This window comes from Hemitrygon akajei, chromosome 32 (genome assembly GCF_048418815.1).
Source record: "Hemitrygon akajei chromosome 32, sHemAka1.3, whole genome shotgun sequence".
NCBI lineage: Eukaryota > Metazoa > Chordata > Chondrichthyes > Myliobatiformes > Dasyatidae > Hemitrygon > Hemitrygon akajei.
In genome coordinates this window covers 11,853,380-11,880,133 of record NC_133155.1, presented here as the reverse complement: position 1 = coordinate 11,880,133, position 26,754 = coordinate 11,853,380, and the positions used below count along the sequence as shown (strand labels likewise).

The following is a 26,754-nucleotide window of genomic DNA, read 5'->3' as shown; positions in this document are numbered from 1 at the left end:
TGTCCATTAGACGTTTGTACATTCTCCCCATGACTATGTCGGTATTTTTCATATCCTAAAGACATATGGATTAGTAAGTTAGTTGGTCAAAAGGGTGTAATTAGGCCGAAAGGCCTGTTAAAATGCTGCACCTCTAAACCAGGGGTTCACGGACCCCTTGCTTAATGGTATTGGCCCATGGCACAAAAGAACATTGGGAACCCTTGCTCAAAACATACGAAGATATACAAATTTCAAATAACATACTACATCGATGTATTTAAAAAAAATACAGAAAGCAACAAAAGGAAAAAGTTGAAAATATTTTCCACACCAACACGATGAACACGAGATGGCTAATATGAGTAGGCTTGGGCCTTCTCTGGCTGCTCCGAGGGATAGATCCAAGGATTCATTCTGGTTCAACAAGCTGTTGTTTGTTTCTATTGTTTGCAGGATGTGTGTTTTTTTTCCTTACTGTCTTTTTTTAAATTGGGTTCTTTGGGTTTCTCGCTTTGTGGCTGCCTGTAAGCAGACAAATCTCAAGGTGTACAATTTATTCATTTTTGATAATAAATGCACTTGAATCTTGAATTTATTCAGATAAATTTAATAAAATCAACTTTTGCTTATAAATCTTTTTAAAATACAAATATTGCTAAATTCCTGAATCTGCATTTGAAAGTCAATAGTACACATTGGCAAACATTTCACCTCTTTTAACCCTCAACAGGAACTTCAATAAACTATAATACATTAACATATTTACACCCAAAGTCTGCTTCACCTATTTGGTTTTTAGGCTAGTGAATCATTAACATTGCCCTGAGAAGCAAACGTATAAAAATGTGGGTGTTGGTTTTATTTAAGATATAATTCTCTGAAGAGTATTGATAATGGCTGAGGTCACTTGTCTTGTAAAGAGACTGTAAAGAAGGCAATGGCAAACCACTTCTGTAGAAAAATTTGCCAAGAACATTCATGGTCATGGAAAGATCATGATTGCCCACGTCCTACGACATGGTGCTTAATGAATGAACATAGAACTGCACAGTAGCATAGCAGTTAACACAATCGCTTTACAGGACCAGTGATCACAGATTGGGGGTTCAATTCCTGTTGCCGTCTGTAAGGAGTTTGTACGTTCTCCTGAAACTGCTTGGGTTTCCTCCGGGTAGGTAGTTAGTGAGTTACGGGCATGCTATTTTGGCATTGGAAGCATGGTGACACTTGCGGGTTGCCCACTGCACATCACAAACATGACGCATTCCATTGTATATTTTGCTGTACGTGCCACAAATAAAGATAACAATTCAATCTTCATTTTGATAGAGGTGCTCTGCTTCCATTCGTTGAACCAAGGCCAGTTCACCTCGGAAGTGGGGCACCTCACCTCATTACCATCCCATTTCCTCAGAATGTCTGCTCCCAACAGAAAGAAACTGATTAGACTTTACATCCAGTGAATTAAGACTGGGATGGTCAGCATATCATCATAAAAAAAGCAGAAAACACCGATGAATACCACACACACAATATACTGGAGGAACTCAGCAGGTCAGGCAGCATCTACGGAGAGGAATAAAGAACATAAAGACCACAGAATATAGTTTACAAAACAATTTAAAAGCCTATTGGATAAATTAACTGTGCCCAATTTAGTTGCCGTTTTTGCTGATGAACATTGTGTTGTTTAAATATGAAGTCACAAGATATTTTTTACCTTTTTTGTATGGTTCTCAAGCCTCTAAGCTAGTGATAACAAACAACAGTAATTTGCATGGTATCAGTACACAGTAACTTTGCATTCAGAATTTCCTTGGAGTGTGACCCAATGTATTGATTGAAAGCTCTAATGTGATTAAAGACATCCCTGTACAAGTGTCACACAGGAAGTGCTGGAAGAACTCAGCAGGTCAGGTGGCATCTGTGGAAATGAATAAACGGTCAATGTTTCCGGCTGGAACCCTCCTTCAGGACCGTTTATGATGCCGGGCTCTGAAAAGTGTACATTGTGCTCTGTAAAAAGTACATCCTGGATATTAGAACCATATAGAATGGAAGATCATTCAGTCCAATGAGGTGTGCTAGCTCTTTGAAGGAGATATTCATTTATATCCCTCCGCCCTGTTCGTCCTCAACACCGAAAATTTGTTACAGTTATATGTTTGACTGCATTTTAGAAGTTAGTACTCAATATATTGTATACCCCACACCCCAGCTTTTCAGCTAGAGCATCCAAGATGAGAACAACTTGATACATAGAAGTGAATAATCTTTCATTAATACACAGTTTAAATGACTTAATATCTCAAATACAATCCAAAAATACCTAAAAGTGTTCCAGTGAAATCTCTCTGCGGTGATGTTATGACATTTTATAATCTAGAAAAAACAATCCAGTGTTCATTACAGGAAGCATCAGTGCCCATAAATCCCTGCTTTCTTGTAATTGTCCTTTATTTCAGGGATGTTCACTTTTCTTCCCGCAGATGCTTATTATTCACCAAGATGGACTGCAGTCACACCCAGAACTTCACTCTAGCGCCTTCCAAAAGTTCAACGCTTTCACCAACTTCCTGAATCTCTTCCAAAGGTTTGAGAATGACCTGTCAGAGATCAACGAGACAAGATGATGAGCAGAAACATCATGCAAGGGCATAATTCAAGAAAAATGTAGTATTGGGCATGAATACACCGCAGCAAGTATTCAGCTATTTTCCACAGCAATATTCATTACTGCTTCTGGCATGAAGAGGGAGGAAAAGTATCTAATATCGCCAGTGTTAAAAACGAGAGCAAGCAAAGTTTCTCTAACTTTTTTTTTTACAGCTGCACAGACCAACATTTCTCTGAGCAGGGGATTTTATTTATTAATTGAAGAGGATAAGGAATGTAGTACAACAAAGAAAATCTAGGGTTCATGAACTTTTAAGCTTAGACGGCATTGGTGCTCAGTGAACTACGAACGCCCATTCTGTGTTAATTATCACAATTTGTAACAGTGTTGTAACTTGAAGCATTGACAGTGTAAATAGGTTGACACTCTAAAATGTTGCAAAGTAAAAGCTGTGGTATGCTTATTATTTAGAAAGTTTATGGATTATATTCATTAACACAAACACAGGGTATTTCACAATTATATTAACATCATATTTCAAAATTATATTATATAAAAAGAAAATTCCAGCTGCACACCAACGAAGGCTGTGTGCATGGGAGCATTCCAGTTACTGCATGGCTGTGCACCCGTGCAGCTTAGAGAAACAGTACAAGAGAATATTCATCAGCGCTTGTATACACCTGCTACACATTCAGTTGCCCTGGAGTTGATAAAATTAAGTGTGGGGGAAGCATGGTTGCTTGGAATCAAAGATGAAATTTCACTAATTACTTTTCAGAGCTGTTTCTTTAATATTAATCGATTGTAGAGATTATGCATAGTACTGTGCACATACTGTAGGAAGGATGTGGAAGCATTGGAAAGGGTACAGAGGAGATTTACCAGAACGCTGCCTGGTTTAGGGAGTATGGATTATGATCAGAGATTAAGGGAGCTAGGGATTTACTCTTTGGAGAGAAGGAGGATGAGAGGAGACATGATAGAGGTATATAAGATATTAAGAGGAATAGATAGAGTAGACAGCCAGCGCCTCTTCCCCAGGGCACCACTGCTCAATACAAGAGGACATGGCTTTAAGGTAAGGGGTGGGGAGTTCAAGGGGGATATTAGAGGAAGGATTTTTACTCAGAGAGTGGTTGGTGTGTGGAATGCACTGCCTGAGTCAGTGGTGGAGGCAGATACACTAGTGAAATTTAAGAGACTACTAGACAGGTATATGGAGGAATTTAAGGTGGGGGGGGATTATATGGGAGGCAGGGTTTAAGGGTCGGCACAACATTGTGGGCTGAAGGGCATGTACTGTGCTGTACTATTCTATGCTCTATGCTCTATAAATATAGCTAGGATGATCAAGACTTTTGCGTAGTACTGTATTTGTCATAGTGCAACAGAGAATGAGTTTGTAAATCTGGCGAGAGCAAAGGATATTGAAAATGGCGAGGGTGGAGTGTAACTGGAGAGATGTGAGCCATGTGGCAAAGAAAGAGTGCTGGGGTGGTGGTGGGGCAGGTCCAGACATATCCAGCCCTGAGACACCAGGCAAGCTCACTTGATTCCAAACAATTGGTTTATTGATCACTACAGAATGTTTCCCTGCTGCCTCCCATTCTTTCCCCTTTTCCCAACCACGATTCCCTTCTCCCTGCCCCCTTCCTACTCTCAGTCCCCAATATAGACCCATATCAGAATCAGCTTTATCATCACTCACGTTATGAAATTTGTTTTTTGTGACAGCAGTAAAGTGCAATACATAAAATTACTACAGTACAGTGCAAAATTCTAGCTATATACTGTATATATGTGTCCAAGACTTTGCAAAGTACTATAGACCACAAACAATAATTAATGTTATTTTACCCAGAACTTCCTGTTGCATGCCCACACACATCTTAGGTAAAAGTTCATTTTCAGTACAACCAGTTGACACACCTTTATGAAGTTGCCTGGTGTAACCTGTATAAATTAGCTTTTGTTTCATCGTCGCTAATGATAGAGATTGGAAACAAAATAGGGAGTGCCACTCATGCTCAGAATGAACAGTGCTGTACGATGTCAATAGAATGTCTCTTTGTTTTTATATGATTATATAAGTAATGCAAAAATTGATGAGGTAGTGTTCATAGGTTTGTTCATCGACTGTTCAGAAATCTGATGGTGGAGGGGGAAAAGTTGAAAGTTCAAAGTAAATTTTATTACCAAAGTACATATATGTCACCATACACAACCCTGAGATTCATTTTCCTGCAGGAATACTCAGCAGATCTAAAGAACAGTAATTATAACAGGATCAATAAAAGATAGAATACAAAAGAAAGCAAACCGTGCAGATGCAAAAATAGACAAATAGCAACAAACAATGAGAATATGAGATAGAGAGTCCTTAAAGTGAAATCATTGGTTGTGGGAACATCTCAAAGGATAGGCAAGTGAGTGTATCTTTTGTTCAAGAGCCTGATGGCTGAGGGGTAGTAACTGTTCTTGAACCTGGTGGTGCAAGTTCTGAGGCATTTGCACTTTCTATCTGATGGCCTGGGTGGTGGGGATCTCCGACGATGGCTGTTGCTTTCCTACGACAGCATTTCATGTAGATATGCTCAATGTTTGGGAGGGCTTTACCCGAGATGTTATGGGCCATAGCTGATTCTAAGAGGCTTGAAGGTTATTTCAACCCTGTTGCTATGTGCTGGTCCCCTTTGGTTTCAAGTAGCCTACAGTTTTATTTCAAATAGGCAGAAATGACATTAAAATATAAAATTAAATCCACCAACAAAGAACTATTGAAAAGCTAAACTTTGACTTTGGTTTCCTCCATTTGATTTAAACCCCAAAGTTAGCATTAGTCCCTTTCTGGGGCACCAATAGAAGTAATAGATTTGCTGGTAGGAATTGCTGTGCATGTGTTGTAAAAGATTTCAGTTCACAAATTAATGAGATATGTCTGAAGTTACAATTTTAATTTATGAACAACAGATAATATTGGACTTAAGTGCACACAGTCAATTTGCTTTCATTTTTTTTAAAGATCTGGGGAAATTAAAAAGCAAAATTTTAGTAAAGATCAAAGTGCACATCCAATTAGGGTAACACTATCTCCAATGATTCATCAGTGGTGTCAAACAACACTGGGGTGTTAGTTACTGTGTTCAGTCTAAATGCCCTTTTCTTCTTTGGTGTCAATCCAATCAGAGACGAACGTTGACTTGCCTTCCAGAGCACTATTATCGCACCCTGAAGAGAGATACAAGATAACAAACCACTATCTTCTAAAGTGCAACAGATCAGTCTGACAACTTCAAGGACTATCCATGAAGGAGGAAGTCCAAATTTGCACGAGGTTAAGCAAGTTCTCAAAGTCAAGAATCCTGTTGACCTCTGGGTAACCTGCCCACTGAACTACTTACTGAAGGGCCTCAACCTGAAACGTCAACCATTCATGTTCTTCTATAGAAGCTGTCTGACCCCGATCTGTTCCACCGTCATTTTGCGTGTTGCTCCTGATTCCAGCATCTGCAGCCTCTTGTCTCCTCCTGTATACAACCACACTCTCTGATGAGGAAGCGATAAGGCCTATGTCGTCACCACAGAGAACTCTTGAGAACACAAGTTCAGGCTCACTGATAAGGCAGGACCCAGAGCAGCCCCAGACTCCAGCTGACGGGTAGCTGTGTGGTCTCTGTGGAAAGGCTTGCAGTTTGAACATTATGTTACCATCAAAAATGGAGACCGGAGCCAGCCACCATGAGGTCACGGTTCAGATGCACACGGTTTTTAAGTTTGTAAAGATGCTTTCGGGGACACAGAGGGGAGTTAGAGGTCAGGTTAGGGTTTAGGGACAAGGAGGTGAAGGTATTGAAGAACAGGCTGGAGCTTAACTCCATTCTGCATTTGAAGGCCATCTACATGTGTGTAGTTGGATGTCAGGCCAGCAGATTGGCGAGAGCGTTCGGCGTCCCATCATCAGCAAACTGGAATCTGAGGCCGAGTTTTCAAGCCCTATCATCAGTGAGTCTGGAATCTGGGGCCTGGGAGTTCATCACCTGAAGGTCAATCGGAGGTCCAGATCGAAGGCAAAAGGTCGATCGGAAGTCGAGAAGCCAAGGCCCGATGACTGGAGCCCTGAGTCCGCGAATTGCTGCGAGTTCACCGGAGAAGTCGGGGCCAAGTTATCAAAGCTAATTTAAGCACAGCAGCCTATTTTACAATGTTAGGGATGGTATATCAAACAAGTTGTCACCACCCATTGTAAAACCTTCATTCTGTAACGAGTCTTAGGTATGTTCTGAGTAAATTATGTAGGCTGGTATCATTTGGATAACCATATCATCACACTTGGCAATAATAAGTTGAGACCATAAGATATAAGAGCAGAATTACGCCATTCGGCTCATCGAGTCTGCACTGCCTTTCCCCAATCAACCACCCAGATGCAACTTTCACAGAGAATCCTTCTGTCCGTGAGGCCCACCGTTGTTTGAGGTTGACATGGATACTGCGCCTCATTTGAGTACATGACACACAAGCCAGGGCAGTACAATATGGAGAGCAAGCTGTTGTCCATGCAGCAGGATCCCTTGCTTCTAATGCAGCTGATGAACCCAAAGGACGGGAGAGACCAATGCATTTGGCACCAGCAGAGTTACAGGAGCTTTCAGTCGATGTTGAACTCAACGTAGGACCACCTTAGGGACTCCAGCTCTGGATTTTTCCCCTCGGTATTTACTCCCAAAGCCTTCCCCACGAGTGAGTATAGCCACGAGACAGCAGAGGTTTGAGATCCGGGTTTTCTTTCTAGGTGAGCTGCCAACCATGGCTGGTGAGCCTCATCTGCCTGAAGCAACAGATCTTAAGGTGCCAATAACGTGCCTTTGCCCCTTCTCCTGTCAGTAGAAATGGCTCTATTGGGCTTAGTAGCTAAGCTACACGTGAAGGCCAGGAGCTGGACTTCATTGTCAGAGGCTATTTGAGGTACGTGCCACTGGGAGCACTTAAGAGGTAGTGGGAGCTTGTCCCCATTACCACCCCCAACTATAACAATCAAAGAAAACACATCCATATTGTCTAAATCACTGGTCTCCAATTACTCAGGTACTAAAGCAGCTGTGCACTAGATCAATTTATTTTATTAATATCGATATTTACCAATAGTCACTCTTATTGATGTTTAAACCCTCTGCCTGATTAAAAATAGGAATGTCAATACACAAGGATACCAAGACACTGGCACAGGCAGAGTTGCAAACTCAACACCATACAGAATTCCAGGATGGAAGACGTGGTTGCACTGGGAAATGCCAAAGTGATTGTCCCCATGCGATGTCACCTTCCAAACAGGTAAAAGTGAAGACTGCAGCTGATACCATCACTACACTGTGGTTAAACTGCATCCCTGGCAGCAAGGCGATCTGGAAGCAACTTGCTTCCCCTGCCCCATATTTGATATATTGATTAACAGTCATATCTGTAAGCACTTAAATGTCACATTAACATGAGGAAATCTGCAGATGCTGGAAATTCAAGCAACACACACAAAATGCTGGTGAAACGCAGCAGGCCGGGCAGAATCTATAGGAAGAAGTACATCGACATTTCGGTCCTGACGAAGGGTCTCAGCCCGAAACGTCGACTGTACTTCTTCCTATAGATGCTGCCTGGCCTGCTGCGTTCCACCAGCATTTTGTGTGTGGAATTTATTAATAAAATAAATTGCTTAAATGTTACATTATTTGGTTATATTTAATCTTAGACTTTTTAAACCTATCATCTTGAGCTATCTCCAGAGTTATTTTGATAAAGGTGTTTGGTTAAATGTTACCATGGTGCTTCTTATACATTTTTTTTTAAAAAGATGCTAAGTTGGTGTGTCCAGCTCAAAGTGAATGTCTATGCTGCCTCATCTAATATGAATAATTAATTTGACACCAAAAGGACATCTTAGAGATGGCAATGATCTATAATACAGTAAGACGTCCATTCGTTCCTTAAACTTAAAAATAAAACTGCTTAAGAAATGCAAATTCTTTAATAACCACTAAATTAACAATATCGTAAAAATTAGAGCTGTGAAATTATTGGTTCGCAACTTTTGAGAAAAAGCCATTTTCCAGATGGCGACCGTCTATGATACGAGAGCCATTCATTAAACTTAAAATACTCCTTAAGAAGTGCAAATCCTTTAACCACTAAATTAACAATATCGTAAAAATTAGAGCTGTGAAATTATTGGTTCACTACATTTGCGAAAAAGCATTTAATTGTATGGTGGAGTTTATAGAATTATAAGAGCCTGTGGGGTTGATTATTTTTTCCCTCTCCTACCTGTTTACGTGGCTGCTTCTTGACTCTCAATAAGCTCAATGAGATAAAAAAACATCTAATTGATAGGAAAGCCTCCAGAGCAGACAGTAGCAGACATGGAATCCACATTGCCAGCGTGGTATCCTAGGAGACAAAGTATTAGATCACATATGTCATCTCCTTGGTCACCGAGGTTAACATTTTAGTCACATTGCAGATGGTAAACTAAAATATTCAGAGCACGCAGTTGTGTGAATTAAGATTGACCGCTTAACATCTGAGTTACACACCTTACAATTTTCTTCCCTCCTGCGGGTACTCTGACAATTGTCTTTACATACAACAGGCAAAGTGATTGAAAATAAGTGAGTTCCGTCGAAAATTTTGTTCGCCTAACTCTCCAATACCTGGAGGATAAGAGTAATCTGTGGCTGTCTCATCAACCAAATTCAGGTACTCAAAGTGTGAAGACTGCAGGATGAGTAACTATGTAAAAGTGGAGAGTATTTTAAATGGAATGGTGGGGGGGGCTACTGCACAGGATTAAAATAAGCTGCGCAGTTGTAAATTTAGCTCCATTCTGGTCACTAGCCTCTGCAGTATCCACGGCATTTTCGAGGAGTGGTGCCCCAAAAAGACACCATCCATCATTAAGGACCCCCATCACTCAAGTCATGCCTTGTTCTCATTGTTACCATCAGGGAGGAGGTACAGGAGCCTGAAGGCACACACTCAGTGATTCAGTAACAACCTCTTCCCCTCTGCCATCTAATTTCTGAATGGACATTGAACCCTTGAACAATATCTCACTACTTTTTTTCATTTCTACCTTTGCACTACTTATTTAACTATAATTACTGTAATTCACAGCTTTTCTCTCTATTATTATGTATCACATTGTACTGCTATCACAAAAACAACAAATTTCACAACACATGCCAGTGATTAAACCTGATTCTGATTCTGTAGTAGTGGATTTTAAGGGAAAGATTCCATTTTAACTTCTGGCTCCCTGATGGCATAAACTCAAATAGACAGGGAGCCAGAAGGTGCTCATTAGGAACACAAATTCAAGCTGGTTTTACTTGTTATAAGCCAATAAGGACTCCAGCTCTTGGTCCATAACCCAGCAGATTCAAGTATTGTCCAGCTATTTTTTTTAATCCTAAGAGGAAGTGTCCACCTTCATTTCTCCCCTAATCCACGAGGGGAGAATAGCATAGTAGCAGAATTAGTCCATTCGGGCCATCAAGTCTGCTCCACCATTTGATCGTGGCTGGTCAATTTCCCTCTCAACTCCATTCCCCTTCCTTCTACCCGTAACCTTTCAAGCAGTGACTAATCAAGAACCTATCAACCTCCACCTTAAATACACCCAACGACCTGGCCTCCTCCATCACCTGTGGCAAAGGATTCCACACATCCACTGCATTCTGGCTAAAGAAATACCTCATCTCCATTCCAAATGGACGTCCTCTATTCTGAGGTTGTACCCTCTAGTCCTAGACATACCTACTTAGAGGAAACTCCTCTCTATCTCGGCCTTTCAACATTCGATAGGCTTCAGTGAGGTCACCCCTCATTTTTCTGATTACAGGCCCAGAGCCATCAAATGTTTCCCATATGATAAGCCTTTCATTCACGGAATCATATTTGTGAACTTCCTTTGAAACCTCCCCAAAGTCAGCATATCCCTCCCTAGATAAGGAGCCCAAAGCTGCTCAAAATACTCCAAGTGAGGCCTCGTCAGTGCCTTATAAAGCCTCAGCATTACATCCTTGTTTCTCTATTTTGGTCCTCTCAAAATGAATGCTAACATTGCATTTCTCTTCCTCACCATTGATTCAACCCGCAGGTTAACCTCTAGGGAATCCTGCACAAGGACTCCCAAGTCCCTTTGCACAGATTTTTGAATTTTCTCCATTTAGAAAATAGTCTACACTTTTAATACTTCCACCAATTAACACACTATAGCTATGTTCCCCCTATTAGTGACCTCTCCACAGAACGTAGAAAGTCATGTTCTTGTAGTTTACTGTGGTTCGTTAAGGTTGTTATAGCCAGGGGGTGGTAGTGGGGATAAGCGCCCATTAACTACTAGATGTTGCCAATGGCTTGCACCTCAAATAGCCTCTGACAACCAAGACCAGCTCCCGGCCTTCACTTGAGGCTTAGTTACCAAGCCCAGTGGAGCAGCTTCTACTGACAGGAGAAGGGGCAAAGGTGGGTTACTGGCACCTTAAAACCAGGCACTTTGGGCAGATGGGGCTCGTTTGCCGCAGTTGGCAGCTCATCTGGGAGAAGGAAAGCCCTGATCTCAAACTCTCAATGTCCACCCATTCATAGGGGAGGCTTTGAGAGTAAGCCCTGAGGAAAGATCCAGACCTGAAGGCCCTAAGGCAGTCCTACGTTGACTTCAATGCTGACTGGTAACTCATGCAATGCTGCTGGTGCAAAACGGTACCTGACTGCCAATCCTTTGGGGGGGGGGGGGGGGGGCCTGTTACCTGGGAAACAACTTGCTCTCCATATCGTATTGCCCTGGCTTACGGATCACATAGACAGCTAGACTGCAATATCCTTGCTGGACCCAGGACCAACAGAAGGTCTCAATGTAGTTTATCTAATTGGGGTCTCAGTTAATTCTATGCACCTTAATTAGACCTCCCCTCAGCCACTTCTATTTCAAAGAACCCCTGCCTTGCCAGTGATAAATGCAAAAGAATCTACAGATGCTGGAACACACAAAAAATGCTGGAGAAACTCAGCAAGTCAGGCAGCGTCAATGGAGGAGAATAAAGAGTCAATATTTCATCCACTTCACCCTGAAACATTGACTGTTCATTCTTCTCCATTGAAGCTGCCTGGCCTCCAGAATATTGTGTGTGCTTCCCTGCCTTGCCAGTCTCTCCTTATAAACTGTGAATCTCCACTTTTGTCAGCTTACTTGTAAATCACTGCACTTTCCTGTGTAATCACCTCCTTCCACGATGTGGGGATAAACAAGTACTCCAGGTGGTCCATATTAATATTCCACAGTTTTAGAGTGTCCTCCTTGTTCTTGTATTCCGTGTCCAAGTCAATAAAAAAAGGATCAGCCCTGATTGAATGGCAGAGCAGGCTCGATGGGCCAAATGGCCTAATTCTACTCCTATGTCTTATGGTTTTATGATCTTATAAAAGGCAAGTTCCCTGGATGAATTCTTCAGCACTTTCTTCTACCTGTAATGTTCACCGAGCTTTGTGGACAAGCCCTTCAAGATCACTCTGTGTATTCTTAGTACAAAACTGTTTGATAAGTATCTCCATAACTTGTTTGCCAGTCCCAAATATGTTGCCTCAATCTTTCCAGACTGAACTCCATTTACCGCTTTTCTGCCCTCCCAACAAGTCCATCAATATTTTGCTAATTTTGGTGCGATTGCCAAAATTCTCAAGTGGGTTAAATCCAAAGCATTTATAGGAAACTTGTAGAGTGAGAGGCCCAGTACTGTGCCCTGGGTACAGCCCTTCCTTCCTTGTTGGTACCATTGGGCGAAGTTTTACTCTGCTTGGCGGGGAAAGTGAACCATCACAACGGTTTCAGGAAAGCAAAATTGGACGTGGAAGATGAAGAGTTTTGTAAAAGGACGCTGGAAGGCACAGGAAAGAAAGAAAGAGAAAGAATTTTTTTTGTCAGGTCCGGTTGGTGTAGAATACAGAGAGCCTGGAGCATAAAGACATGGAAAACAGAGTGGAAATATGACGAATGGGTACAAGATCCTTGCAGAGGTGAAGTCACACTGGGCATTACCATCTGACATGACTGTGCGTGCCAAGGGACTTCATGGATGTGCATCTTTCGCAGATAAAGCGTGCTCAGTGAATTTGCAGAAGGATGATATGCACAGACATAAAATTCACTCAACGGCAGCAACAACATGAGGGAGCTTCGTTGCAAATTGAACAGGCTGTGTGATCAGTGTTGGAAATGGGTACCACCAGAGATTCAAGTAAACTGCCACAGAAATAACAATTTGATAAAGGCGTATAAATATCTATCACTGTAATTGACACAGCAGCTTGTGCTAATAAAAGTCTTATTATGCATTAAACATCCTCAGTGAGACAAGCACAGCAAAAGCCTTGTGAGAAGAGCAATAAAAGAGATTTGTTGATAGCAATGATTGGTACAATAGCTTCCCAGATTTGGAAATTATGGATCTCAGCAGTTTTACAACAATTTGGAATCCGATGACTATACTGTTAATGAGCTGTTTTCAATTACTGTTACAATTTCAATTTCTAGTTGGGTGTGTGTGTGCCATATTGTGCTTTTTTCTTACAGGCTGCTGATGATAATAGAGAGATGCTGGTGACTAATAGAGTTATGATTCCAAGGATATCATCTCATTCACATTCTACCGCGAGTCTGTGCTGGAGGTGTGTGGTATCCACACCCAGACTTCGGGACAAGAGGACCCAGGTTCGAATCCAGCTCAGCTCCTTGCACGCTTTCCGTCCCCACGGCTTGAGCGTCGGAGCTAGCAAGTCAGCCTCGTAAGAGGGACTAACGCTAAAGAAACGGCAAGGTTGCTGCCCGATGCACCAATCAAGGCGTTGGAAGGAACTTACATTCTACTGTACTTGAGAATCCTGTTTGATAGGAGGCCACTATTAGTGAGCTCACTACCAGTGAGCCCAGTGCAAATCTTCACTTACACTATGGTAGATACTTTCAGAATCAGGTTTAATATCACCGGCATGTGTTGTGGAACTTGTTAACTTAGCAGCAGCAGTACAATGCAATACATAATAACCATATAACAATTACAGCACGGAAACAGGCCATCTCAGCCCTTCTAGTCCGTATTGAACGCTTACTCTCATAATAATATAGAAAGAAAAAAATAAGTAAATAAAATTACAGTAATCCATATATTGGATAGATTAAACATAGTACAAAAACAGAAATAACATATATTTTGTTCAAACAGTAGTGTTCATGGGTTCAATGTCCATTTAGGAACCCGATGGCAGAGGGGAAGAAACTATTCCTGAATCGCTGATTGTGAGCTTTCAGGCTTCTGTACCCCCCTTCTGATGGTAACAATGAGAAGCGGGCATGTCTTGGGTGATGGGGGGTCCTGAATAATGGATGTTGCCTTCCTGAGGCACTGCTCCTTGAAGATGTCTTGGATTTTACAGAGACTAGTACCCCAGATGGAGGAGGATAACTTTGCAACTGTAGCTTCTTTCAGTCCTGTGCAGTAACTCTACACCAGACAGTGACGCAGCTTGTCAGAATGCTCTCCACGATACATCTATAGAAGATCTCGAAACCGAATCTCTTCAAACTCCTAATGAAATATAGCCAGTTCTTTAAAGCCTTCTTTATAGTTGCGTCAAATATGTTGGGAACAGGTTTTATCCTCAGAGATCTTGACACCCAGAACCTGAAATTGCTCACATTTTTGATCCCTTTATGAGGACTGGTTCGTATTCCCTCATCTTACCCTTCCTGAAATCCACAATTAGTTCTTTTGTCTTATTAACATTGAGTGCAAGGATGTTGCTGCATCACACTCAACTAGCTGGTATATAAGACCATAAGATATAGGAGCATAAGTAGGCCATTTGGCCCATCGAGTCCACTCCGCCATTCAATCATGGGCTGATCCAATTCTTCCAGTCATCCCCACTCCCCTGCCTTCTTCCTATATCCCTTGATGCTCTGGCTAATCAAGAACCCATCTCTGCCTTAAATACACCCAATGACTTGGCCTCCACAGCCACTCATGGCAACAAATTTCACAGATTTACCACCCTCTGACTAAAGTAATTTTTCTGCACCTCTGTTAATAGACAATAGACAATAGGTGCAGAAGTAGACCATTCGGCCCTTCGAGCCTGCACCGCCATTTTGAGATCATGGCTGATCAACTACTATCAATACCCGGTTCCTGCCTTGTCCCCATATCCCTTGATTCCCCTATCCATAAGATACCTATCTAGCTCCTTCTTGAAAGCATCCAGAGAATTGGCCTCCACTACCTTCCAAGGCAGTGCATTCCAGACCCCCACAACTCTCTGGGAGAAGAAGTTTTTCCTTAACTCTGTCCTAAATGACCTACCCCTTATTCTCAAACCATGCCCTCTGGTACTGGACTCTCCCAGCATCTGGAACATATTTCCTGCCTCTATCTTGTCCAATCCCTTAATAATCTTATATGTTTCAATCAGATCCCCTCTCAATCTCCTTAATTCTAAATGGATGTCCTTCAATCCTGAAGTCAGGCCCTCTTGTCCTAGACTCTCCTACCATGGGAAATAACTTTGCCATATCTAATCTGTTAAGGCCTTTTAACATTAGCTCCTGCACTTTCTCTCATTTCCATTTGAGGTTTTACCAACAATAGTTGTATCTTCAGAAAATTTATAGATGGTACTTGAGCTAAACCTAGCCACAGATTCATAGGTATAGAGGGAGTAGAGCAGTGGGCTAAGTACACACCCTGAGGTGTGCCAGTGTTGATCATCAGCGAGAAGATATTATCACCAATCCACACAGATTGTGGTCTTCCAGTTAGGAGGTCCAGGGTCCAAGTGCAGAGGCAGGTACAGAGGCCCAGGTTCTGTAGCTTATCAATCAGGATTGTGGGAATGACGGTGTTAAACACTGAGCTATAGTCAGCAAACAGCATTCTGACATAGGTATTTGTATTGACCAGGTGATCTAAGGCTGTGTGAAGTCCCATTGAGATTGCGTCTGCCATAGACCTATTGTAGATATTTTGCATCTCTAGTTGCAGATTAACAAACAATTTTAAAGAATCAGTATTAGCCTGCAGAGGTGGTGGTAGAATTTTATTTCTAATGCAGCTTTAATTCACACCAATAGGGATTATCAATCAAGGATTTACTACAAGGGTATTTGCTGACTGGGTGTTTCAATCAGTTTGGGCCAATAAACTACACTGTGCACCTTGAGCCATATGTGACTCTTCAGGGGATGTAATTTCTGGATGAGAATATAAAATTTTACTATACTAACGTAGGGTCCTCTAGGAGGACCACAGCCTTATCGTAGAGTTTGGGGGCTTGCGTGCCTCATTGACCCGGAGAGCTACGTTGGCTGGGGTCAGGGCTTTATGCTTTGGCTCTTGGTAGGATCACCCATGCCAAACAGGTCGAGGTCAGACTAAAAGTGGACCACTGGTCCTCCAGGCTTGGTGGTGGGGGGGGGGGGGGGGGGGGGGTCAGCTCAGACTAACAACCCTGACTGGTTTAAAAAGAAATTGTTACAAAAACAGCAATGAAGAATCCTTCTTTATCTGTGTGTGGCAACGTGGGCGAACAGAGATGGTGGACCTTCACTGCTGCCCTAAACGCCAGCAGTGTAACAAGCAGTAAGCAAAGTAGGATATTTATACTGCTAACAGAATGTCAGTTAAAACCCAATTAGATTTTATTCATTTATTGAGATGCAGAGCAGAATAGGCCCACCTGGCCCTTCGAGCTGTGCCACCCAACAATTCCCAATTTACTAATCACAGGACAGCTTACAATGACCAGTTAACCTACCAACTGGTACATCTTTGGATTGTGGGAGAAAACCCGAACACCTGGGAGGAAGTTACCGGAAGATGCCCATGCCTACATGGTCACAGGGAGAACATACAAACTCCTTACAGGCAGTGGTGGGAATTGAACCCAGGTTGCAGGTACTGTAAAGCGTTGTACATGATTTCTTTAACCAATCATGCACACTTCTCTTGGAGACCTTAATATGGAACACAAGACCAAACATGGCAAAAGGCAGCAAACTAAAGTATGAAGCTGAATATACATCTTTTCATGAGGGGTGTGAACACTGTTTGTGCCAAATAGTTTTTAAACAGGAGTCAATTTAATGCATTTTGTGCTCATTAAAATGAACAAGTTGACTGTCCTATTCTTAAAAAAAGTCTAAAAGTAATAGGTGAAGTTGACTTGTTCTCCAACACACAGTGTTGGTACCTCAAACAGATCCCAATTTCACAGAACATGAGTCACCAAGGGAGAGCCCTAAATTAAGACAAAACTGAGGTGTTTAAATGCATGCAATAAATAAGTTAGTCAAAACAACCTTGATTCAACATCAGTAAGACCAAAGAATTGATTGTGAACTTCAGAAAGGGAAGCCGCAGCTGTCCTCAGAGGGATCAGAAGTGGAAAGGGTGAACAATTTCAAGTTCCTTGGTGCTAAACTCTGAGGATCTATCCTGGACCCAGTATATACAAAGAAGGCACAACACTGGTTGTACTTCGTTGGGAGTTCTAAGACTTGGCATGTCACCAAAGACCCTCACAAGTTTCTATAGATAGACGGTGGAGAGCATTCTAACTTTCTCCATTACCGGCTGGTACTGGGGCGGGAGGATCTGCTGCACAGGATGAAAATAAGCTGCAGAAAGCTGCGAACTCGGTCAGCTCCATCATGGGCACTAGCCTCCCCGGCATCCAGGACATCTTCAAGGAGCAAAGCCTCAAAATGGCAGCATCCATCATTGAGGACCCCCATTACCCAGGACATGCCCTCTTCTCATTGCTACCATCAGGGAGGAGGTACAGCAGCCTGGAGGCACACACACTTAACAATTCAGGAACAGCTTCTTCCCCTCTGCCGTCTGATTTCTGGTGGACACTGAACCCATGAACGCCACCTCACTACGCAAGGTTAACTTACAAAGATTCGTGTTGGGTCAAATGGACACTCATTCGTTACTTGTATAATGTCCTTGATGGAACTGAGGTGACAGGCTGCCAGTAACGTTCTTCCACCATTTGCAATGGTGAGTACCACAGAGACGGCCAAACCCAGCGCACAGGCCATGGCGATGAGCGAATTGGACATACTACTTGCAATCACGATGTACTGCTGCAAAATTAAACCAGAGGGAAAAAAAAGCATTACTGTAGTGACATACAAGGACAGGAATGCTGAGTAATACTTGTTTTTATTTACAATTGCATCTGTAGAAGATGCCATCTAATCACCAGGAGTGGTAAGATGGCATTCAGATTTATATCTGAACGCTACCGTCCCTTCTACCTCTTTTCATTGCAACCATCAGGGAGAAGGTACTCGGGCTTGAAGGCACATACTCAACGATTCAGGAACAGCTTCTTCCCCTCTGCCATCCGATTTCTGAACTGACACTGAACCCATAAACACTACCTCACTCCTTCTTTTTCCTCTCTTTTTGCACTTTATGTATTGCAATGTCCTGCTGCCACAAAAGAACAAATTTCACAACACGTGTCAGCGACATTAAACATGACTCTGTAGCTTATACTTTACTGAAAACCTAGTAAACATTTTAAAGAATTTGACTATATCTGTTGTTGTATATTTACGATGATTGTGTGTCTCCATTTGGAGGGCTGGTGAGCAGAATAACTAGTCATGCTGTCCTTTTGGTTATTGCTGTATGTGGATATGGCCCCAAAGTTTCACACTGAGTACCACCAATTTAAACCCAATGGCCCTTGCGATACTGAGCATAATATGTAAATGCTAATGCAAAACTAACGTGCTGTGTTTCCATATTAGTTTAATTGTTAGGATATGCAATATGTTCTTAGCTTGAATTCAACATTCCCTCTAATTTTTATCCCCCCCACCCCCCCAGCTGCAAGGACCAACCATTTATTTAAGTAGGAAACTTTTACATGGCCAGTGATATTAAACCTGATTCTACTTTGCACTGTGTCCACTCTTAACTCTAATCTACTGCGTCTCATTTTATATGCTCCTTTGTTCCAACTTACTATTAAGTGCCACAACTTTTGATCAGTATACCCCGGTTTCGCCTTCAGTAACTTCCCCACTTTAAGGATACACTTTAAAACCCTCTTCAAACATCATTTAGCCAACACCTCTAACTATGTCAGCTTTCCAATATCTTTTGAGAGAGCAATTCTGCTTTATTATAGAGACTAATGTTTGTATGGAAAAGCGCAATGGCAATAAAAAGAGACAGTAACAGAATTAATGCATTGTTCTTACCAGGACTGTTTGACTCAAATTCCCAGATAATACAATCACTGCAATTCCCGTACAAATTGTCTGAAAGAGAGATTTACAAGTGAAATCACAATCTTCACTTGAGCTTTAGAAACTTGACAAGGCAGGATTAAAACAAGCTGATGAACCATTCGCAATGGGAACAATAGTGGCGCATGCAATCAGGTGACAGATGACAATGTAGAGATTTTGTGGTTCAGACTTGCTGGAGATTCCTCTGTGGATACTCCTGTATTCATATATCTCTACTGTCTTTATATTGTAACATTTAAAGAAGGTGTTGGGGTGGGGATGAAATAATAAATTTTGTCCACCTCAAGCCCAACCACAAACAACAAATTCCCTCTTATAATAGATGACCGGGTGTTGGGGTGGAGATACGTCTTTACCAAAGGAGGTGTAAGGTGCTCCTTCCCTCTGCAAGACTGCAGGTCACCCTTGGACAAGGTGTAGCACTTGCTTACCACCCCCTCCCCAATCAGGGTCACGTGAAGCCATGGGATGGTCGTACGAGCAGCTGGTGCACATCACAAGTCCTGATTATGCACCACTGACGCCAGGCAGACAATCTCTGAAGAGTATTGATAACGGCTGAGGTCACCCATTTTGTAAAGACACTGCCCAGAAGACGGCAATGGTAAACCACTTCTGTAGAAAATTTGCCAAGAACAATCACGCTCATGGATAGACCATGATCGCCCACGTCAATACAACATGGCATGTAATGATGATGTCAGACGACACAGCACATAATAATGATGAATGGACAGCATTGAGGTTGACGAGTTGCTTTGGTTCAAGGAAGCAGTTCAATATTAAAAGGCGGCAGCCACTCTAATTAAATCTAACCTCTGGATTGAATGCTGGATGACTATGATTCCTAGGGTAGGGAAATGTGATGAACAAAGGGAGGTGAGGGCTGCATCTTGGAAGTCATAAATCCTTTCGTACCAGAAGGGGCAGGAGTGTCGCACAGGTGGAATACATACAGTCTTTTGGGGAATCAAAGGCTAGATAGCATGGGTTTAGGGTGAAATGGGAGCAATTTAATAGGAACCTGGGAGGCAACTTTTTCCACCCAGAGGGTAGCCTGTCTATGGAATGAGCTGCCAGAAGTAGTGGCTGGGGCAGGTACATCAACAAAATTTCTAGAAATGCTTGGACACTTGGGGAAAGATTTGAACAAGGGGGTCCCAACCAATACCATTAAACAATGGGGACTCCAGATTTAGAGAGATATGGGCCATATGTGGGCAAATAGTACTAGCTTGGACCCTTGGGGGAAAGGGTTCCCAGCCTGGGGTCCATGGACCCTTGGCAGTCTATGGCATAAAAAAGTTTGGGAACCCTTCCCTTAGAAGGATATTGGCTAAATGTGGGCAAATACAACCAACTTTGTTGGGAACCTTAGTCAGCATGAGCCAGTTGCAGAGTAATGGACTGGGCATGGGATATAAATATGACCACACCACCACCATTAAACCACGAATTAAACCCTGCTCCGACTTGCATTCACAAAGTCAAGATAATCCCGAGGAGAAAGGGGGTTAAAAAATAAAGCAGTCACCAACTCAGGAGGCAAGAGGAATAGTTTGTATTAATCACAGCCATATTTACTTGCTTTACTTTGTGAAGGGTCAATTAAGTCAGAAGTCGAATCAGTTTTAATGTTTTAATTGCAGAGCTTGGATTTGATCAAAACACTTCCCAATAATTTTCTACTTCATTATGTCAGTGAATTGGTGCCTTAGTAAACTTTGCCTTCTGCACAGCGATATGTAAAAGTGTGTAGTGGAGATTTGTTATTATGCCAAAGGGAGCTGGTTTCTTCCAAAAGAAATGGCACAAACCTATTTCCATTTCAGACATACTGACTAATATCATGACTTGCAACAGCTATAGTATGTAAAGAAGTTACACCTTTTGTAAAATATGGTGCTATCTTGTACAGTTTAAAGCTGTCAGTTTAAGTTATTTTTATGAGACCTGCTCTGCGGTTTATAGTTTAAGTAACAATTACGATCTTCCTTAAAGCACTGACTTTAAATGGCACCTCAATGAAGGAACGCAAGTTTCGAAACCTTAGCAATTTTGACTCCAATAAAACTCAAAGAAACACGTTAACACTAGGGACTGCAAACGCTGGAATCTGGAGTGACAAGCAATTTGCCGGAGGAAATCAAGTTGGCCACTTGTGGAATATTGCACTCAATTCTGGTCGCCCCATAATGGAAAAAACAAATGCAGACTGGATGATCCTATTGCAAAACAACTCCATTCAGTTTGCAAGGAAATCTTGTCACTTTAATTCTCCATCCCACTCTGAGCTCTCAGTCTTTTGACTTTGTTCTTATAACGTCCAATGTAATCTTGTGGAATGGCATCTCATCCTCCATCTAAGCACGTCAGAAACCTTGGGATTCTATATTCAATTGTTTCAGATAATAGTGGCCATCCACGTAATATTTTAACTTGTTTTTTTTTCCACTTTTCAGAACTACCAAAAAAAATTCAGAGGAGTCTTGATAGAGGTATACAAAACTATGAGAGGTATAGTTGGGTAAATGCAAATAGGCTTTCCCCACTGAGGCTGTGTGGGACTACAACCAGAGGCGATGGGTTAAGGGTGAAAGCTGAAAAGTTTAAGGGGAATGTGAGGGGGAAACTTCTTCACTCAGAGGCTTGAGAGAGCGTGGAATGAGCTGCCAGCACGAGTTGTGCATGTAAACTCAATTTCAATGTTTAAGAGAAGTTTGGATAGGTACATAGATGGTAGGGGTATGGAGGGCTATGGTCCGGGTGCAGGTTGATGGTAGTAGACAGTTTAATTGGCTTGGCATGGACTAGATGGACTGAAGGGCCTGTTTCTATGACTCGACAGATATCCCTTATTTTTTGGGGGTAATTTCTTTTATCTCAGATTTTCAGTAACTGCAGTGTTCTTATAGTTACATTATTTTTCTTCAGCCACAAATTATGGACTCACTTTCAAGTACTCTTCATCTGACATTCTTGATATCTATTGATCATTTATTTAAAAATAATTTTTTTCTCTTTCTTTTAGTACTTGCACATTTTGTTGCTTTTTAATCTGCACTTTGGTTATGGTCCATCCTGTCGGGTGTGGCCTTCCATTGACTCCGTTGTGATCCTCATACTTACTGAGACTGTCAGCAAGAAAACCAATATCAGAGTTGTATATAGTGACGTACAGTTGCAAGAAAAAGGTTTGTGAACCCTTTGCAATTGTTTTTCTGCATTATTTACTCATAAAATCTAATCTTCACCTAAGTCACAATAATAGACAAACACAATCTGCCCAAGCTAATAGCACACAAACATTTTTATTTCTTCTCATCAATATTGAGTAGACCGTTTAAACAATCACAGTCTAAGTTCAAAAAAAGCATGTTGAACCTCTGGGGTAATGCAGAAATGCACTCTGCAATGTTTGGAAGTAAAAGGGTACTTGCACATCAATACCAAAACCTTGTCCCGACTGTGAAGCATGGTGGAAGCTGCAGCATGGTTTGGGGCTGCTTTGATGCCTCAGGACCTGGACAGCTTGCAATCGTTGAGGGAACAATGAATTCAAAACTGCATCAAGACATTTCACAGGAGAACGACAGGGCAGCGGTCCATCACCTGAAGCTTCATAGAAGTTGGAAGATGCAACAAGACAATGATCCAAAAGACAAGGGTAAATCAACAACAGAATAGCTTAAAAAGAAGAAATGGCCAATTCAGAGCCCAGATCTTAACCCAATTGAGATCCTGTAGCATGACCTCAGGAGGGCTGTTCATGCAAGGTATCCCAGAAATATTGATGAACTGAAACAGTTTTGTATGGAGAAATGATCTAAAATTCCTCCTCGCTATTGTGCAAGTCTGATCAGCAGCTACAGGAAATGTTTGGTTATTGCTGCTAAAGGAGGTTCTACCAGTTATTAAATACAAGAATTCACATACTTTATCTAGCCTGGACTGTGAATGATTAATTATATGTTCAGTAAAGACTTGTAAAGACTTGTAAGACACAGTAAATACAATTGTCTGTGTATTATTAGTTTAGGCTGATTGTGTTTGTCTATTATTGTGACTTAAATAAAGTTCAGACCACATTTTATGAGTAATTATTGCAGAAAACCATGTAATTGCAAAAGGTTTTCTTGCAACTGTATATACTTTGATAATAAATTTACTTTGAACTTTCAGAGATATCAGCTATGATTAATAAACTGCCATTGCCCACAACTAGACAGCAGCAACAGCACTTCTGTCACCTAAACAACCTTGGTCTTTACTCTCATCACAAAACTCATCTCTGGTCTCTGCAACCATCCCCCTCTCTGCTATTTCAAACCAGCTTCTTTTCTCACCTTTCCATTACCAACATATCGAAAAAGACACCATAGGCAAACTCCTAGGAGCCAAAGAAATGTCAGCCAATAGAATTCAACAGGTCAACTGAAGGGTTAGCCAATCAGGACTGAGGAAAGCGAACAAAGTGCTATTTAAACATGAGCGTTCCCAGAGGGAAACACCAACAACTGCACACTGAGCATGTCACCTCAATTGGTGATGAAATGTCTGCAAGCTAATTAACAAACTCGGCAAACACTGCAACATCAAACTGATGAATATAAAACAATCTGCTGGAGGAACCCAGCCGGCCAGGACCGAAATGAGCAATGGATGTTTTGAGTCAAGACCCAATACATCAACTGTCCATGTCCCTCTACAGCTGCCGCCTGACCCACTGGGAAAACTCGTTTTTAATTTTTCTCCAGATTCCAGCGTCTGTATTCACTCATGTCTCCGGTGTTGAAGAATGATCACTGACTTGTTTTCTTTCCAAGAATGCTGCTTGGCCTGTTTTTTTTTTCTCTCTGATGTATTTAAAACTCAGAAAATATTCCAGTGTACATTAATTGCAAAGAGAACCATCATTCTAATAGTTTTAATGGTAAAGTTGTATGGGGAAAAAAATAGGGTAACCGTACCAGTATTCCGGAGATTGCAACAAAAACATTGGTCACAGAATACTCAACAGATACACCATTTCCTGGCAAGGTGACGTGGCGCAGGACTGTTCCATGGATAATCGCTCCTAGTATGAAGTTCAAATGCCCAGTTATAATTAAAACAATTCCTACTTTCATCAGCAGCTTTTTATCCAATGCATTATCTGAAACACAAAATAGAAACACATATGAAATGTGGTTTCACCTGTTGATACCTGCACCAACAAGAGAAGGCAAATGACTTTTCTCAACAATATCTACAGGTGATTTTTACCACATAATATTGACAAAACTTGTTAAAATAAAGAAGATTGGATCTTAATTTAAAGAAATGGTTAACTCCGGAGAGGATCCTGGCAGCTACAAAGTTTATTTATTATCAAAGTATGTATATTTTTATAAAACCTTGAGATTTGTCTCCTTACAGGCAGCCACAAAACATAGAAAAACACAATAAGCCCAAAGACAAATCTTGAAAACAATGAAAGCAAGCAAATAGCGTTCAGAAATGGTTCACTAAAGTGAGTCCACAGACACGAAGCCGGGCATTACTGCCTCCGGTTCAGGAGTCCATCCAATGCAGGCCACAGCCTCAGTTCAGTGCAGAGACGAGTAAGTCTTGCAGAGCAGCAAGCTGAAACATCTTGTCCCTATCTCTCAAACCCACCTGGCTTAGTCTATCACCTTCCAGCTAGCCTCCTTTCCCCTCCTTTTTATTCTGGCATCTTCTTTCCTTTTCAGTCCCGAAGGAGGGTCTTGGCCTGAAACGGCGTACATTTACTCACTTCCATTTAGTTGCTGCCAGCATTTTGTGTGTGTTATTTTGGATCTTTTGCCTGATGGGAGCGGAGAGAAGAGAAAATGCCCAGGGTAGGTGGGGTCTTTGGTTATGCTGTCTGCTTTACTGAGGCTGTGAAAATTACAGACAAGAGTCCACAGAGGGGAGACTGCGTCCTGTGATGTGTTCACTCCTCTCTGCAGCTTTTTGTGGTCACGTGCAGAACAGTGACCATACCAAGCCGTTAGGGGTCCAGATAAAAGCACTTTCCATCTTGCATCGATAAATCTCGCCAGGGTCATGCCAGATGTCTTTAGCCTCCTGGGGAAGTTGAGGCGTTGGGGAGCTTTCTTGGCAGTGACGTCAGCGTAGTTGGAGGAGGATAGGCTATTTGTGGTGTTCACTCCTAGGAACTTGCAGCTCTCAACCGCTGATGCAGAGGAGAACTTGAGCACCACTCCCCTTCCTGAAGCTTGGCATGGATTAGATGGGCTGAAGGGCCTGTTTCTGTGCTGAATTTTTCTATGACTAAGTCAATGACCGGCTCTTTAATTTTGGGAACACAGTCATTACCCAAAGACAGCCTGAGATGAGATTTTAATTCCATAACTCTTAATCATGTTGAATTTAAATTCCCCTGTTGCCAATGTGGGATTTAAAACTCTTATCACTGGATCTGTGATTATATTAAAGTCACATGTGCCACCAGCGATTCATTGCTATATATAGGGGGCAATATGCAAATATTTCTTGAGATGGGACAGTGAACTTGAATAAGAGATTATTTCTTCCAGAATTTTGCTTAATATCCATTCAAGATTACAAAATAACTCCAAATGAAAATAATCATACATTATTTACCCAAAAATTCTAACACCCCATTAACCATTCACAGCATCCAAAATTAAACAACTAAAACAATCCACAACTTTTTCTCCCACACTTGATCCTAAATGAGCAAACCCTTATTTGAACAATCACTCAGTTCTACAATGTCCGACCAGGTAAGCAGCCTCTCAGATCAAACCCTGTCAAGTCATCTGGGGAGTTAAATAGGCCAATACATCTTCTTTTATTTTCCTCAGCTCAAGTGAACATTGGTCTCTTCTTCCCAATCTCAGAAAGATCGCATATTTGAAATGTCAGCTCCTCAGATAAATAAATCCCATTTCTTCAATTCTTTCCTCCATAGTCGACACGGTACTCTTGGTGCTTGGGTTTATAATCGCATTACTGTCGAAGGTTTAAAAGGGAAGGAGAAGGAAAATAGGTTTGTTGGTGGGATCAAACAATTGGTGGAGAATGGGCAATTAAATGTGGAGGCTAGAAAGTGAGGGCAACGGTAACTTTAATGTGGTTCTGGGAGTGAGGGGCAAAGGCCAGAAAAAAGAAGGCATAGTGATGATGGACTACCATTCCTGATGTGGCTTTCTCTCTCAAGAAAGTTATCTTCACTTAACAAATTAAATACTTGCATTAGATTAGCAATCAAGCATTCTCCTGACGACATGTACATTTGTACATCCATTTCTCCTTCTGATTAAAAAAAATCCATTCCCCCTTCCTCTATTCTCCACCTTGGCCCCTTACCGCTTCTCACCTGCCTATCACCTCCCCCGGGCCCCTCCTTCTTCCCTTTCTCCTATGGTCCACTCTCTTCTCCTACCAGACTCTTCCTTCTCCAGCCCTTTACCTTTCCCACCCACCTCACTTCACCTATCACCTTCTAGTTATCCTCCTTCCCCTGCCCCCTTCATCTTTTTATTCTGGCATCTTCCCCCTTTCCTTTCCAGTCCTGAAGGGGGGGGGGGGGGGGGGGGGGGGGGGGGTCCCAGCCCGAAACGTCAACTGTGTATTCATTTCCATAGATGCTGCCTGACCTGCTGAGCTCCTCCAGCATTTTGTGTGTGTGTGTGTGTGTGTTGCTTTGGATTTCCAGCATCTGTGGTGTTGAATCATTCTCTTTGTGGCTTTGTGAAAAGGTACTGTACTTGACATATGATGCTAA

General features: G+C 41.9%; 1 protein-coding gene across 1 annotated transcript in view; it reads right to left on the bottom strand.

Annotated features, from left to right (window-relative positions):
* Positions 1-573: 573 nt before the first annotated feature.
* The window catches only part of LOC140719724 (keratinocyte-associated protein 3-like), a 45,163-nt gene continuing 18,982 nt past the window's right edge, over positions 574-26,754 (bottom strand). The window contains exons 2-6 of the mRNA XM_073034544.1: positions 23,948-24,132; positions 18,927-18,986; positions 17,604-17,795; positions 8,918-9,040; positions 574-2,588 (exon numbers count right to left, since the gene is read on the bottom strand). Of these exons, the coding sequence (XP_072890645.1) occupies positions 2,502-2,588; positions 8,918-9,040; positions 17,604-17,795; positions 18,927-18,986; positions 23,948-24,132 (647 nt within the window). The 3' untranslated portion in view covers positions 574-2,501. The remainder of the gene's footprint in view (positions 2,589-8,917; positions 9,041-17,603; positions 17,796-18,926; positions 18,987-23,947; positions 24,133-26,754) is intronic.